This window comes from Urocampus carinirostris, chromosome 12 (assembly GCF_059441175.1).
Source record: "Urocampus carinirostris isolate Australia breed hairy pipefish chromosome 12, RoL_Ucar_1.0, whole genome shotgun sequence".
In the NCBI taxonomy this organism is placed as follows: Eukaryota; Metazoa; Chordata; class Actinopteri; order Syngnathiformes; family Syngnathidae; genus Urocampus; species Urocampus carinirostris.
This window is the reverse complement of record NC_142360.1, coordinates 30,917,399-30,933,398: the sequence shown is the minus strand read 5'-3', so window position 1 is coordinate 30,933,398 and position 16,000 is coordinate 30,917,399. Positions and strand designations below refer to the sequence as shown.

At 40.4% G+C, this 16,000-nt stretch overlaps 1 protein-coding gene across 1 annotated transcript in view; it reads right to left on the bottom strand.

Moving 5' to 3' along the window:
• The window catches only part of crocc2 (ciliary rootlet coiled-coil, rootletin family member 2), a 52,741-nt gene that overhangs the window by 23,865 nt on the left and 12,876 nt on the right, over positions 1-16,000 (bottom strand). Inside the window, exons 14-23 of the mRNA XM_088350229.1 lie at positions 15,560-15,700; positions 14,025-14,169; positions 13,806-13,952; positions 13,462-13,692; positions 10,338-10,531; positions 9,177-9,304; positions 5,621-5,790; positions 5,370-5,537; positions 2,493-2,627; positions 2,277-2,420 (exon numbers count right to left, since the gene is read on the bottom strand). Of these exons, the coding sequence (XP_088206355.1) occupies positions 2,277-2,420; positions 2,493-2,627; positions 5,370-5,537; positions 5,621-5,790; positions 9,177-9,304; positions 10,338-10,531; positions 13,462-13,692; positions 13,806-13,952; positions 14,025-14,169; positions 15,560-15,700 (1,603 nt within the window). The remainder of the gene's footprint in view (positions 1-2,276; positions 2,421-2,492; positions 2,628-5,369; positions 5,538-5,620; positions 5,791-9,176; positions 9,305-10,337; positions 10,532-13,461; positions 13,693-13,805; positions 13,953-14,024; positions 14,170-15,559; positions 15,701-16,000) is intronic.

Below are 16,000 nucleotides of genomic sequence, written 5' to 3'. Positions count from 1 at the left end.
TGAATGAAAGAAAAGAAAGAAAGTGTCACGGTTGCCATGGTGCCCAATTGGCCCTGCCCGTGTGTGTGTGTCATGGTTGCCATGGTGCCCAATTGGCCCCGCCCGTGTGTGTCACGGTTGCCATGGTGCCCAATTGGCCCCACCGTGTGTGTGTGTCATGGTGCTCAATTGGCCCCGCCCGTGGGGCGCCAGCTGCGGCTTGTTGAGGGATTGCATTTCTGTCTATATAAAGCTCAGCGCTCTCTTGCTTCGGTTGTCAGCCCGTCAAACGAGCTTCTGCCCCACAAGACGTGGGTTCTGACTCGGTGCTCTTTGGCTGTTGGTATTTCAAGTCCGGTATTGTTCCCGTTTATTTTTTGTCCTGTTTAATTTGGGGTTCCAGTTTTGTTTCCGTCTGTTTTTTTCCTGTTTGTTAGTTTCTCCAGTTTTTGTTCGCGTCTAGTTTTTCCTGTTTATTTTCGTTATCCTGATTCGTTAGCAATCTCGTCGGTCTCTGGCTTCCGGTTTTTCCACGCCAGACCGGCTGCCTAACGTGCATGACTCCCCATTTCCCGTAAAATAAAAGGCTTGTGTGAGAACGTCACTTGATTTGGTCCTGTATTTGTTCTGGTTCCTGACAGAAAGAAAGAAAGAAAGAAAGAAAGAAAGAAAGAAAGAAAGAAAGAAAGAAAGAAAGAAAGAAAGAAAGAAAAAAGAAAGAAAGAAAGAAAGAAAGAAAGAAGGAAAGAAAGAAAGAAAGAAAAGAAGGAAAGAAAGAAAGTAATGAGGAAGGCTGGGCACAATTAGGCCCACAAACTGTAAAATGAGGAACACAACAACTGTGGGTAAAAAAACATGTCACAGACCCCAAGCAAAAGTAGTCCTTCTTATGAAATGTGGTGAAACAGAAAAAAAAACATACCAAAAAATTATAGTGGCCTAACGGCTTAGGCATCCACATAGCATAACTCACCTTCAAGAGTACACATAGAAATTATTTGAAGCATTTCACATATCTATGGGAACACTTTCAAAGGTGGCCATCTTGTAAGGGGGGATCTTCACTACAATATGCCAGATTAAAGACAGGATACTACCCTTTCCCTTAATTCCGAATTCCCCCTAAAGATAAACATCTGTTCTTTCCCCAGGAAGAAATAGTCTAAATCAAGATATGGAAAGGCACTTTTCCTCTTTATGAGCTGACTTTGAGCTCATTGAAGGACCTGGGTAGCTGTCATCCATGTTTTTGGTCCCTCCTGAGGAAAATTAAAGACAGTCGGAAAAATGAATGTGTGATCCTTGTTTTAGTTTTCTTCTCAACTACAGTCCTCACTATTATACACTTGCACACTACAGCATTATTAAATGTATAGTGGACCCTCTACGTACAAATTACTCTAGTTCACAGGTGTCTAACTGGCGTCCCGCGGGCCAGATCAGGCCCGCGAGACAACACTCAGAGAAGCGCAAGAGAAAAACAAGCTGCAGGTTGAAATGTCAACTTGATAGTGCCAAAGCCAGGTTCCTCTCACAAAGACACTGTACTTGTATTTATTTCTCTCTTTCTCTTTTTTCCACCCCTTTTCTCCCACTCTCTGTCTCTTTCATTCTCTGTGTCTCTTTTTCTCTTCCTTTGTTCCTCTTTGTCTCTTTCTCTCCCTGTCTTTTTAACTTCTTTTGCTCTAACTTCCTTTTTTCCTTTTCTCTTTGTCTCTTCCTACCCTTCGTGCTTTCTTTTCTCTTTTCTCTCTTTCTGTCTTTCTATTTTTCTTTGGATTTCGTTCTTCCTCTCGCTTTCTTTTACCCCTCTCTCACGACTTTTTATCTCTTTTGTTTCTCACGCTCTCTCCCTCTCTCTCTTTTTCTTTCTTTGTCCCGCCCTCTCTCCTTTTCCCTCCCTCTTTCTCTTTTATTCATCCCTCTTTTTCATTCTCTTTAATCTACTAGTCCGGCCCCCGACAGAATGTTTGTTCTATCGTGTGGTCCCCGAGTTAAAAAGAGTTTGACACCCCTGCTCTAGTTACAAGAAATTCAAAATACAAGAAAAAAGGTCTTGCCCGAGAAAATCCAAGTTATGAGAATTTCCAGAGGGCTGAGTGCTCGAGACCGCTCACCGCCAGCATCAGCTCGTCCCAGTTACCACATGCGTTTTTCGACACACATACCTGATTCTTGAGTTGTGTTTTTATCTCCTTCACTCCTCCAAAACGACGCATACGCCTCAGTTAGCATAGTAAGAGCTCAGTAATTTTTTTGCTTGTTAGTCTAACTCAATTTCAACAGACTTTTCTGACCTGGTGCTGGGCGGCCTGCTCCCTTTGGCTCAGCTCTTGCAGTTTCTCGTGTCCGCTTCGCTCGGCCGCCTCATGCGATTTAAGTGATGCCTCGATGTCGGATCGCAGCTGCTGTGTCTCACGCCGAAGCACCGCCATTTCATTCTGCAAAAGGACAACAAAAAGATAAGTGTGGTAACTTGATGAAGGAAATCTTTGTAATTGAAGAATGCTGACGGCAACCTTGTCCTGGGCAGTGAGCGCTTCTTTTCGAGTGAGCTCCAGTTCATTGGTTACAGAGTTGAGATCCTTCTGGAGCATTGCAAGCTTCTCAAACAGGGAATCCTTCTCCGCTTCCTTCAGGGACAAAGCCTGATCACCAGACGCACAATTAAAACTTTTCCACATAAATTCCACCATATTACTAAAATGTTTTTGAGCATGTTGGTATCGGTGTATTAAAGGGTTTTTTATGATTCATATTTATCACACAGAAGTCTGTTTAACAAGTATTGAGGCAAGTTTTCCTACTCCTTGTTAGTCTATGGTTTTATTTAAGGTCCTGAGTGAGGCTTTCCTAATGGAATTTTTCCAATATTTCATCTTATGGAGGCACATTTGACAAGTAAGACAGCAATCATCACTTAAATGTGGAATTTCAGCTAAAGCAGTATATTTAAACATTTTTTATCCCCTGATAATTATTTTGATATATATATCCCCGCGACCCTACTGATGATAAGCGGTGCAGATAATGGATGGATGTATATAAATATATATATATATATATATATTAGGGTGGTCCTTATTTTTCGACTTTTAAAATTTCATGCTCTGACCCCTTGAATATGTTCCAATATATACAAAACGTAATTAGGCAAAGTTTCATCAAAATCAAAGGATATTTAGAGGTCGCTCAAGGCCTCTGAAATTTTGGTATGAAAAATAAGGATTTTTCGCACATTATATCAGACCTAGTGTACAAAGTTACTTGTAACTTTTCTTGTGTTACAATTATAAGCAATGGACTGAAATTGGATGTTCTAAAACGCCGTACACATAGGGTTAAGATTTCCGTTTTTTCTCGAAAATTGCCAAAATTTTACCATTTTGGGAAATTTCAAAGTCGTTGAGCTACCTCTAAATATTATCCAAATTGTTCAAAATTGCACACAGTGTGTTTTTATCGATATAAGAACATATGCGGGGGGTCAGAGCCCAATATTTCAAAAAAAAAAATTTCGACCCCCATTAAGGACCACCCTAATATATATATATATATATATATATATATATATATATATATATATATATATATATATATATATATATATATATATATATCACAACTCTCCTTTGTCGCTATTTAAACACTCTGTTCTCTTGGCTCTGTGCTAGTCTGTTGCCTTCCATGTCAGGTCGCAAGCAATCTGGTCTAACCGTCTTGTTATTCCAGTGAACTGAACTCTTGTCTGCCCTTGCCGATCACAAGAACCGCCTGACAAACTCTTGGACTGTCGGCTTTGCTGGTTTACCGGATCACCGACCTCTCGCCTGTTTCTTGGACCACATTTGTTGTCTTGCTACATGACTTCCAGTGTACCGAACCCTGTCCGAATAAAAGACCTCCGTTACTGCACTAATCTTCACTCTTGTCCCTGACAAAAATATAATAAAAAAAAGATTCTAAATAATCAGTAAACAGCTTTCATTTGCTTTATTCATCTTTTAACTTGTTTTGTCTCTATTTTGAAAAAGATAATAATTATCTATGGATAATTTGTACCTAGAAGGAACTGACATGATTGTCCGCCATCTTGCTGCTAAGGGCACCCCAATAAAACAGAAACCTTATAAAACGCTGGGCAAAAAAACCTAGAAAACAAGTTGTGTGGTTTGGTCCGTAAGTCTCCGTAATTTGTAATCTTTTGAATGGTTTGCAGCACTCATTTTTAGTTACTTGATACAATACAGTGACTTCATTTGGTCAAATATCACCGTGTCCAGTGTTCCCTCTAAGCCAGCGCACAAAAATGAGGGCTCAAAATTACTAATTAAGAAGCGACTTAAGTCAAAGTTACAATGCATAAAGGTAAAAATACACGGGTTCCCGTTGTGTCCTAAATACGGTTTTTTGAAGTCAATGTCGAACGAAGTTGAAAAGTAAATTTAGTAGAGTTTGTCGAGAACCGGCTTCTTCAGCTCGGCTCACTAAAAGGATCCGGCTTTTTCGGGTCCTAAACGGCTCTTCAGGTTGTTTTTGCTTCTTTAATCCCAACATGACCAAATATTATGTAAAATTATGCACAACATGACTTAAAAGAAGGGGCGAATAGAACAAAAAGGAAAAAAATACCAAAATGAAAAAGTTGTGAAAAGCTGGGGAAAAAAAAAGAAACTAAAGGAAGAGAAAAAAAGAAGGAAATTTTTTTAGAAAAAATCCAGAAAAAAAGAAAAGAAAGAAACGTAGAAAAAATTAAACAGAGAACAAAAAGAAAAATGTAACAGCTCGGAAAAAATAAACACAATGAGACTTTTTTTAAAGGAATTTTTTAAATAAGTAAACAAAAAACCACGAAAAAAAAAAGAAAAAGTTTGTGTTTCATTCAAATAATTTCCAATTGTATCAAGTGAATCTTGTTGCCAACATTGTACTTCCACTAAAAAATGTGACTAAGTACAGTTCTGTATCTTGCAACCGACTAAATAAGCCCCCAAAAATGTTAATATTATGCGACAAAATATATCAGGAAAAAAAAAGAAATGGATATGTTGTGAAAAAAATTGTAAGAACAAATGACGTTTGTGGGCCGCACAACATTTGCGATAGTACATGAGTCAATTCATTCAAAAGAGAAAAATAATTTTGCATTGCCGGAAACTCAGCAAAATGTAACTTGATGTCAAGTTTTGGACATGTTTGATAATTATTTATCTTGCCACACTTGGGATGATGGTTGCTCACTGTTGTTTCAAGCGTTGCTCACCGACTTTGTGTGAACGCTCAGACCCCTGGAAAATTAGAGGGAACATTGACCGTGTCCCTTTAAAAATAACTAGATGAAAAATGGATAGCAGGGTGCATTTGTTCCTTTTTGTGTTGTTCAAACCAACCTGCTCTTTTTCACTGTGAACCTTCATGATTCTTCTCTCGCAGTCCTGCTGGGCTGTTAGCATCTCCTCTTTTGCCTTTTCCGCCTCCTGGCTGCTGCGCTCTACCAATTCCTGGTAGCGTGAGCGCAGCTGCTCTTGCTGCCTTGTCAACTCTCCAACTTCCTTCTCCTGCACACCACCACCAACACATGTGATGCCTTCTCATCATCCCATCGTAGGATCATTATTGTAATTATAATTCCCGCTCAAACCTTCAGTCTGCGTTCGTCTTCCAACTGTTGACGGTGAAGCTGGTCCTGGTTCTTTAAATTTTCTAGGGCCTTCCTCTCTACTTGGAGCAGCTTATTATCAGTGTCCCTGCGCTCCTGTTCAGCTTCAACAATCTTTCGCTCTGCATCCAGACGCAGACAGGCGACATCACCTGCACAAAAGTGAAGCTGGTTGACATGGTCTATGATGACAGTGTTTTTAAACATCTCCTAAACATATACAATTGTAAACCAAACAAAATGCCTTTTTTTTTCAAGATAGGATTTCTAAAAGTAGATATATACACTGCTAGAATAAATCTAAAACTTACAGTAAAAATGGACAAAGGTGAAATGAAATTAAAGGATCTGCATTTATATAGCGCTTTTCAAGTCAAGACTTCCCAAAGTGCTTTACTGTGTGCTTCACATTTCCCAATAGCTGCCATGCAGCCATGTAACGTGCTTATTGGGGGTATTTGAGGTTCAGTGTCTTACCCAAGGACACTTCGACATGTAACACGGAGGAGCCGGGATTTGAACTGCGATCTCTTGACCCCCAGACGAGCGCCTTACCTCCTGAGTCCCTGCCGCCCCCGAGGCTGGCTTACTGATGTTTTTTTCCTACAAACATTCAATTGGATTAAATTGAACTAACCCAGCACAGAATTATTCTTGACATATTTAGAGCCAGACATCTGAATACAAAATGATAATCCAATACTGACCAAAAGCTACTTAAAAGGGTCCAGCAGGAAACTTCCTGAATGTTCCAAGACCTCAGATTTAAATTTAAATTTGCTGACTATATTTAGAAATTACACTTTAGTGGTTGTTTAAAGACACAATGACTCGCTAAAATTGTTTCCTCAATGAAAGTATGAAAAATAATCCAGAATGTGTAGCGTGGCTTTCGAATCACTGTACAGTAGGGTGGTCCTTATTTTTCGACTTTTAAAATTTCATGCTCTGACCCCTTGAATATGTTCCAATATATACAAAACGTAATTAGGCAAAGTTTCATCAAAATCAAAGGATATTTAGAGGTCGCTCAAGGCCTCTGAAATTTTGGTATGAAAAATAAGGATTTTTCGCACATTATATCAGACCTAGTGTACAAAGTTACTTGTAACTTTTCTTGTGTTACAATTATAAGCAATGGACTGAAATTGGATGTTCTAAAACGCCGTACACATAGGGTTAAGATTTCCGTTTTTTCTCGAAAATTGCCAAAATTTTACCATTTTGGGAAATTTCAAAGTCGTTGAGCTACCTCTAAATATTATCCAAATTGTTCAAAATTGCACACAGTGTGTTTTTATCGATATAAGAACATATGCGGGGGGTCAGAGCCCAATATTTCAAAAAAAAAAATTTCGACCCCCATTAAGGACCACCCTACTGTACAGTACAAGGTCAAACAAAGTACGTTCTTTCCACAGATTCCCGATTGGATTGAGGTCTGGACTTTGACTTGGCCATTATAACACCTTGATATGTTGTTTGGTGCACCATTAGTAGCTAATAGCTTTTGCTTTACGTTTTGGATCATTGTCTTGTTGGAAGACAAATCTCCGTCCCAGTCTCAGGTCTTTTGTGGACTCCATCAGGTTTTCTTACAGAATGCTCTGTATTTGGCTCCATCTATCTTCCCATCAATTTTAAACATCTTCCCTGTCCCTGTTGAAGAAAAGCAGGCCCAAACCATGATGCTGCCACCACCATGTTTGACTGTGGGGATGGTGTGTTGAGGATGATGAGCTGTGCTGCTTTTACGTCAAATATAACGTCTTGCATTGTTGCCAAAAAGTTCGATTTTGGTCTCATCTGACCAGAGCACCCTCTTCCAGATATTTGGTGTGTCTCCCAGGTGGCTTGTGGCAAATTTTAAACGACACTTGATATGGATATCTTTAAGAAATGGCTTCCTTAATGCCACTCTTTCATAAAGGCCAGATTTGTGCAGAATACAACTGATTGTTGTCCTATGGACAGATTTTCCCACCTTAGTTGTAGACCTCTGCAGTTCATCCAGAGTGATTATGGGGCTCTTGGCTGCATCTCTGATCAGTTTAGGGGGACGGCCCGATCTTGGTAGATTTGCAGTGATCTGATACTCCTTCCATTTCAATGTTATTGCTCGCACAGTGCTCCATGGGATGTTTAAAGCTTGGGAAATCTTTTTGTATCCAAATCCAGCTTTAAACTTCTCCACAACAGTATCTCGGACCTGCCTGGTGTGTTCCTCGTTCTTCATGATGCTCACTGCGCTTTAAACAGACCTCTCAGACTATCACACTGCAGGTGTATTTATACAGAGACTTGATTACACACAGGTGGATTCCATTTATCATCGTTAGTCATTTAGTTCAACATTGAATCATTCAGAGATCCTCACTGAACTTCTGGACAGAGTTTGCTGCACTGAAACTAAAGGGGCTAAATAATTTTGCACACCCTGTTTTTCGCTTTTTATTTGTTAAAATTTTTTAAAATATCCAATAAAGTGTGTTCCACTTCATGCTTGAGTCCCACTTATTGTTGATTCTTCACAAGAAATTACAGTTTTATATCTTTTTTGAAGTCTGAAATGTGACAAAAGGTCACAAAGTTCAAGGGGACCAAATAGTTTCGCAAGCCACTGTACATATTTGAGAAAACATGGTATAAATTCAGATTGTGTAAATGTCACTTTTAATATAATTTTTTACCTGTGGATTTTTCTTTATTTTCTCGTGTATTTTATTTCATTTATCAAGATATTTATTAAACATGTCATTCAAACCAGAGCACCTGTATTGTGACTTTTTTAAATGCATATCGTCACATTTAGAGCGTAAAAATATATTACCTGTGTACACAATAAAAATAAGATAAAATAAATATACAATTATATTACTTTGCTCTAATTGTGAGTGTTTTAAAAAATGTATAAAATTAATGTATTCATAGACAAATGGAAAATTAAATATAACTGTCTAAAATACTCTGTAAATCCCGATTTGAGTGTGTGTGTGCATACGTGTGCGTGTATTTGACTTTTCGGCCCCAAAACGGCTGGACCAATTTTCATAAAAATTTACATGCAGCTCTTCGGTGCTTCCTAGTGGCTCCCTGACATTTTTTTCAACAAACCACAGCCCTACCAACTTCTCCCAAGTAGAATGCCCGACAATGCTGGACCTTTATGCTTGTGTGCGTTTATTCATTCATTTTAGAAAAATAGGATACACTGTATGTTTTCCTCACGCATTGCCTTGGTGTCGAATCGAGACTCTATAAGCAGATACAAGAAACAAAATAAATCAATATTTTTTTCCTTCTGATCCCAACCCCTGTCAAATCTTTTACCCAATGCAGCCCGTTACCCAAAAACCTTGCCCACCACTAGTGTAATGGCATGCTTCTGGGAGTGACATGCTGTGAAAGTAATCTCCTTATATGTGCTGCTGTTCTGTAGCTCTTAGATAACGTATCTGTCATTTAGGAAGTCTTTGGGGTTTGGCACATTGAAAATAAGGGGTAACAGAACAGATGAGACAGGAAGTGTTTTAATTACGTGTAAGGGCTTCATTAACCGACAGCAAGCTGTGTCTCTCAGCCTCCACGCGTTTGCACTCGACTTCCAGGGCCGAGGTTAGCTCCTGGCTCTGGAACACTGCAGCCTCCAGGGACTGTTTCTCGGCTCTGGAAGCACAAGCATGGTGAGAATTGAGTGATTATTTCCCCCCTCCTACGCTTTAAGCTTAGAGCAAATGACAACAATGACTACTGTAAATTCCGGACTATAAGTCGCTACTTTTTTCCCAAACGTTCAACCCTGCGGCTTATTCAGTGATTTATGTAATTTTTTCTAACGGCCGCCAGCGGCGCTCGAGTACAAAAAGTCAGATTTAGACCGCTGGAATATATGCGCCGAGGAAGACTGCAACTTCTTAGCTTGTGCAAAAATTAAATTAGCGTAAACTTACCCTCATCATGCAAATTGCAAAAAGAAAGGCACATGACGCAGCTTTCAAGCTAAAAGCAATCGAGCAATCCGATAAAGAAGGAAACAGAGCTATTGCACGTAAACTTTACTTTGCGAGCGTGTTGCTAGTGTGTTTTGGTATAAGGGAGCGTGGGACGACGTCTATATGACAAAGTTTCTTTCCGATACTGAGGAAGACGACTTTGATGGCGGAATAAGGAGAAAGATGAGGACGGTTTACCGTGAATTTTACAAGTATGAAATGTTTTTCTAACAGACCCGTTTACTGTTTTGCGAGCGTGTTGCTAGTAGCGTGTTGCTACCTGTCACAGTCACGGTTTGGGATGAAAGTTATATTATTATTATTATCCCACCCTTACCTTTGGAAATATAGACTTTTTTTCCTTGGATTACTTTCAACGGGACCCGGACTCTGCAGGTCTGCATCAAACCTTAAGTACCGGTATAATTTTCCATTCATTTAGCCGGCTGTGGTTTTTTTGGACTGTGTACTTTATATTCAGTTACAATCGCGGGACGTAAAGTCGGGTTTGGGTTACTTTTGTGATTGTGTAACATGTTTTAATGTGGGCGCATGAGGCTTACATACAGGTGCGGCTTGTATAAGTATAAAAGCAGTTTTCCTCTTGAAATGTGGTGGGTGCGGCTTATAATCAGGTGCGCTCTATAGTCCGGAATTTACAGTAATTACTTTAGTTATCACTGATCTTTGTTCTGTCTATGACTCACCTGAGTGCTCGAATCTCTTGCGCGAGTTCGCATGTTTTGCGTTCGGCTGAGGAGAGCTGGACCTCCAAGGCGGCTTTGTCCTTGGCCAGGCCGTCTCTGTCTGCGATGACCTTCTCCAATGCTGCCGCCTGCTTGTCCAGCTTACTCTTACTTTCACGGAGCTCCTCTGTTAACGTGTGCATCTGTCTGATTACCTGTATACACACAGGCCACAATCAGAAAATAACAACGCATGTAAAAACAAAGATACTTGCCTATTTTCTAGAAAAATATGTTTTAGATGAAGTTAATGCAGTTTCAATGTGTTTACAACGACCAGGAGCTGCTAAACGTTGTACGACACATACAATTCTTCTTGCTGTTATGTAGTGTCAAAAACTAAATTAAGTTAAAGGGACACTGAGTAATATATGATCGCCTGAGCAGTCCTTTGTGATATTTTGTGATTTTAAAGGCTATACAAACAAATGTGACTTGACTTGACACTAGATGACGCTGCATTGTTGAGTGCAGCCGAACCCGAGTGCTACAAAGAACAAAAAAATAATTAAACTAAGGAGACTCAAAGTGTCCAAACTGCACAATTATTGTTCTAATTTTTTTGCGCAGCCTTTCACAAGGTATTTGGTTTTTGGGGGCACCCATAGCAAAAAGATGGCGGACAATTATGTCAGCTCCATCGAGGTGAGCCTCGTTTTATGTAAAATTCATGCAAATTCAACGACCTAGGAGTATTTTTTTAAAAAACACATATAGTTTATGTATTTTTGCTTATTACTCAAATCAATGTTTTTTTATACCTACATTTTTCTCCCACTAATAGGCGCTAAAATATGCGCAATGTCCCTTTGAAAGGACCCCCCAAAAAACTCAAGTAAAATTGTCTACCCAAAATCCTCTAGGGGGGATGTATATAAAAAACATGAGAAAAGGACCTTGAAATAGTGCACGTTTTTGCCTCGAAAACACAGTGGCAGCATTAATAACAGCCCTCAACTCCCTCTCATGTTTATTATATTTTTTCCAGTGCCATAGAAGGTTTAAAAAATCAACAATCAGCGTAATTTGATTTCCATCCAGGTTAAATTGAAGTCAAACTAAATATTAGCGCAACCCGTCTCCTGGCTCCGGCTGGATGACACCCAAGCTTTTTGGCATTTATTTTCACAGCTCGCTTATCTCCGTGTGTTTGGATGGAATTTGTCCATTTGTTTGGTTTGTTAAAAACTACCTGAGCTCAAGTGCGGAGGTCCTGCTCGAGCGATAATAAAGCAGAGGAAGATTCTTGTCGTTCTCCAGCGGGCAAAGAATGAGAAGAGTTTGGCAGTGAAAATATATGACTCTCTCATCTAAAAAAAAAAAAAGCACTCTGACGCTCCATTTATCTTCTTTGTATTTGAGAGCTATTTTCTATCCCTACTGGCCCATAAAATACTATTAATAGCACTTCAGACAAAAACAATATCAGTTTTAAGTCGATAAAAGTGATACAGAAGGTTATGTTGTAATCTTTGTGTTTGCAGTAGCATAGTTCAAAGAGCCAAAAATGTTTCACGATTTACAAATTCTGGAGCTTTATTAGTTTTTTGTTTTACAACATGCTGTTAACATCTTCTGACATGCTCAAACCACATGTACTTAAAAAAAACTTGCCCTGCATTAGTCAATTATTTGATGTAAAAAGCTTTTAATTTAAAAATGATAACGGCAGAAACAAATTTAGAAATCCTATCTAAAGGAAACATTCGAATGATCCTCCTCTATAACTGCCTCAATGCCAATAACGTCAACCGTAATTATAGGCAGGGAATTAGTTAATGCCAATGACGCCTATAGCCAGCAATTGCAGTGAATGAGCTAAATCAGGGGTCTGGAACATTTTTGACCCAAATAGCAAAATATTTTAGGAGAGAGATCCAAACCATATATTTTAAGACAAAATTGAACAAATCTGTTAAACCTGCTCACCGGATAAAAGTTGATTTTCATTTCACTGTGAGATGTTAGATGATTTGATAAAATCTATGAAACAAAAATAATGCCAGAACCTGTCCCATTTTAACATATATAACATTTGAAACTTGTCTCCCTCTCGCAGTTATTTAAGATCGTTGACCTTCACTTTTAAAAAAATGGTTTCAAACAAGGTGCAAGAAGAATTCTTGTTTAAAAATGTCACAAAAAAACTGCAAAGGAAAAGATTATAGATGTATTTCGTTCAGTGCAGTGGGCGGGTGTAAGACAGAGGCGAGCGTGCTATGTGTGCAGAGATCTGCCCACCCCTACCGCTCACCCAATCGAATTGCTCTTGGTGTTTTGCCGGTGTTTTGGGTGTTTACATTTTGTTCTGTGAGTTTTCATTATAAAGTGTCTTAACAGTGAACATAGATTATTTTATGTGTTTCCATATTAAAGAATTAATTGCAAAGTACAGCCAAAACAGGGTCTGTTAGTGTAACGTCACGACTGTAAACTGCATTTCAGATTCAGATTCAGATTTACTTTATTGTCATTCGTGTACACGTGTATACAGAACGAAATGACCGCACAGTTTCCTTGAGCGTCAGCTGGGATAGATAAGATTAACCATGATTTCGTCAGAATTTTAGCGCAGCAGTTCGTCATCTCGCGGTTCGATGCCACTTCCAGTTGTTAAATGGTCCAGTTTATTGTCCAGAGAGCGAACGTTGGAGAGGAAAGTTGAGACTGTGCCCAATATATGCTGGACCAAGCTGGTCCCGAGTCTACAGTTTCTTTGGCTTTGCACATATTGAACTCGGCTTGGAGCAAATCAGATTCCGAACGACGCAGAGAAAATTTGCATGAGCAGAATTTTATCGTTGAGCCATATGTACTCATGAAAAGACCCATATCTGGCTTTCAAACCATAGGTTCCCAACCCCTGATCTAAATGGCTGATTTGATATGAAAATGGCAAATATTCATTTGCTTATGCATTTTTTGTGTGGATTTGTGATATTATGAGAGTTGTTAAATTTTTAACTTTTTCGAACCAAAACATTAAATTTGTGCTACAGATACTACGACATATACTGCATTTTTATGTAGGTCTACTTGTGATTAATATGTCTACAAGGTAAGTGCTACCAATAGCAACCTCAACCTGCGAATGCTGCTCCACGTTGTGTACGTTCTCCCTCTGCAGTCGGTCCAGGTCCTCTACTGTCATGCGCCGCAGATCCCTAAGGTAGCGCTGTGAGCTTTCTAGGGATTCCTTCTCAGCTTTGGTGTTAACCATCTCCCGATGCAGCTGGGCCACTTCCTCCTGGGCCAATGCCCGTTCTGCTTCTGTCGCACGGCGCTGATGATCAAGGTCCGTCTTTTGACTTATGGCCTAAAACGTATGAATGTAATGGAATATGGACAGGCGATAAAAATCGCAATGGTTTTAACCTGGACACATGAAAAAATGATCTCATTTGATGCAGATTTATTCAAACTCCAGACCTGTAGCAGCAAGCGATTGAGCTCCACCTTATCTTTGGCCAGGCCCTCACTTAAGGCAACCATCTTAGCCAGGGAGTCTTTCAACTCAGATTCCTGCTGGTGCAATTTAGCCACCAGCGCTTCCTGCGCAGTGCCACGACCCTCCGCCTGCAGGGGGCCGGCAATAACAAGCAATCTATTTCTCGCCCCGGAAACATGGACAAGTTTTGGCGGTCGAACCTTAGAGAGAGCCAGAGCGAGGCTGGACTTGTCCTCCTCCAGAACCTCTTTCTCCAGACGGGACTGGCTCAGGGCCTCCCTTGCTGCCACTAGCTCACGCCGGAGGTCCGAGTGTTTCCCTTCCAGCTCCTCCAGGCTTTGCTCGCTGGAACGTAAAAGCATTTTCTCACAATATCGTATCAATGAGCAAAAAGTAAAACAATAAAAAAACCTAATGTGTCAACGTGCATGGGCTACTAAGCGGGATTAAAAGTCTTGGTAGGTTGCCCAAAAGCACTTTTAAAACATGTAGTTAAAACACTATAAGACTCGAGGAAAATACACCAATAAAAAATATATAAAATAAGATAATCCAATAAGAGACAGTGTGTATTATTTAACCACTAGATACCGCTGTACTGTGTCATGCAACTGAAAACGAGTGCTAAAAGGAACAAGGAATAATATAAACTACAGACACTCAAAGTGACCAAACTACACCATTCATTCATTATCTGCACCGATTATCCTCAGTAGGGTCGCGGGGGGGCTAGAGCCCATCCCAGCTATCTTCGGGCAGTGGGCAGGGCACATAGAGACAGACAACTCTCTCGCTCATTCACACCTAGACACAATTTTGCCAGTTAACCTGACATGCGTGTTTTTGGAATGTGGGAGGAAACCGGAGTGCCCGGAGGAAACCCACGCAAGCACGGGGAGAATGCGCAAACTCCACACAGCAAGGTTCGATCTCATGACCTCAGAACTGTGCCGCACATGCGCTAACCACTGCGCTGCCGTGCTGCCCAACTACACCATTATTCTTCTCATTTTTTGCCAAGCTTTTTGGAAGATTTTTGGTTTTTGAATACCCTTAGTAGCACGATAGCAGACAATTATGTCAGACACCTCGAGGCAAGGCTCATGTAATGTAAAGTACATTGAACTTTCGCAACTAATGAGTATTGTAAAAGATACAGGTTTATAGCATGATTCATGTAATTTTCCTTGTTATGGAATTTTCCCAATGAATTATGATTATCTTTAACCGCTAGGGGGTGCTAGAAATATGCGATATAGCTTTAAAAATACAAATATATACTTTAAAATAGAAACTCCAAATACAAAAATATATAATTATTTTAATAGATTTATTTATGGGCAGCACGGCGGCGCAGTGGTTAGCGCTTGTGCGGCACAGTTCATGTCATGGGAACCTGTCGTGGGTTCAAATCCAGCTCCAGACATCCTGTGCGGAGTTTGTATGTTCTCCCCGTGCTTGCGTGGGTTTTCTCCGGGCACTCCGGTTTCCTCCCACGTTCCAAAAACATGCATTTCAGGTGAATTGGCCGGTCCAAATTGTCCCTAGGTGTGAATGAGCGAATGAGTTGTCTGTCCCTGTGTGCCCTGCGATTGGCTGGCAACCAGTTCAGGGTGTCCCCTGCCCACTGCCCGGAGATGGCTGGGATGGGCTCCAGCCCTCCTCCGCGACCCTAATGAGGATAAGCGGTACGGCTGATGAGATGAGATGAGATGAGATTTATTTATTTCACTACCCTTGATGGACCTCAGAACCCAGCCGTCCCAACTTGCGCTCGACGTCTCGGTGCTGCAGTCTTAGCGATTCCAGCTCGTCACGCATGGAGTCGCACTCCTGTCGTGTTCTTTCTAAAAGCCGTTCCACGTCAAGCTTCTCCCTGGGAGCACAAACTGACTGAGTTAATGGTTCGTAAGCAAGACTTTGTATTTTTATAAGATCCTGGTAGAGGTGAGATCGGGCCTAAAAAAAATCCAACTGACCTGACCCAGCCCGCGGGTATTAAAGCCCGGCCAGCCCGAGCCCATCAAATCAAGTTGATTTGAAGAAGTGAGCCCAAAGTAAACCCGAATTTTCATAATTTATTTGTAAGGAACAGGGACAAAGTGTGGTTTTGGCCAACATGTGACAAGCACCCCGAGCCATGTTGAACGCAGAGTAGCAAGGGGCTGACTGGCAC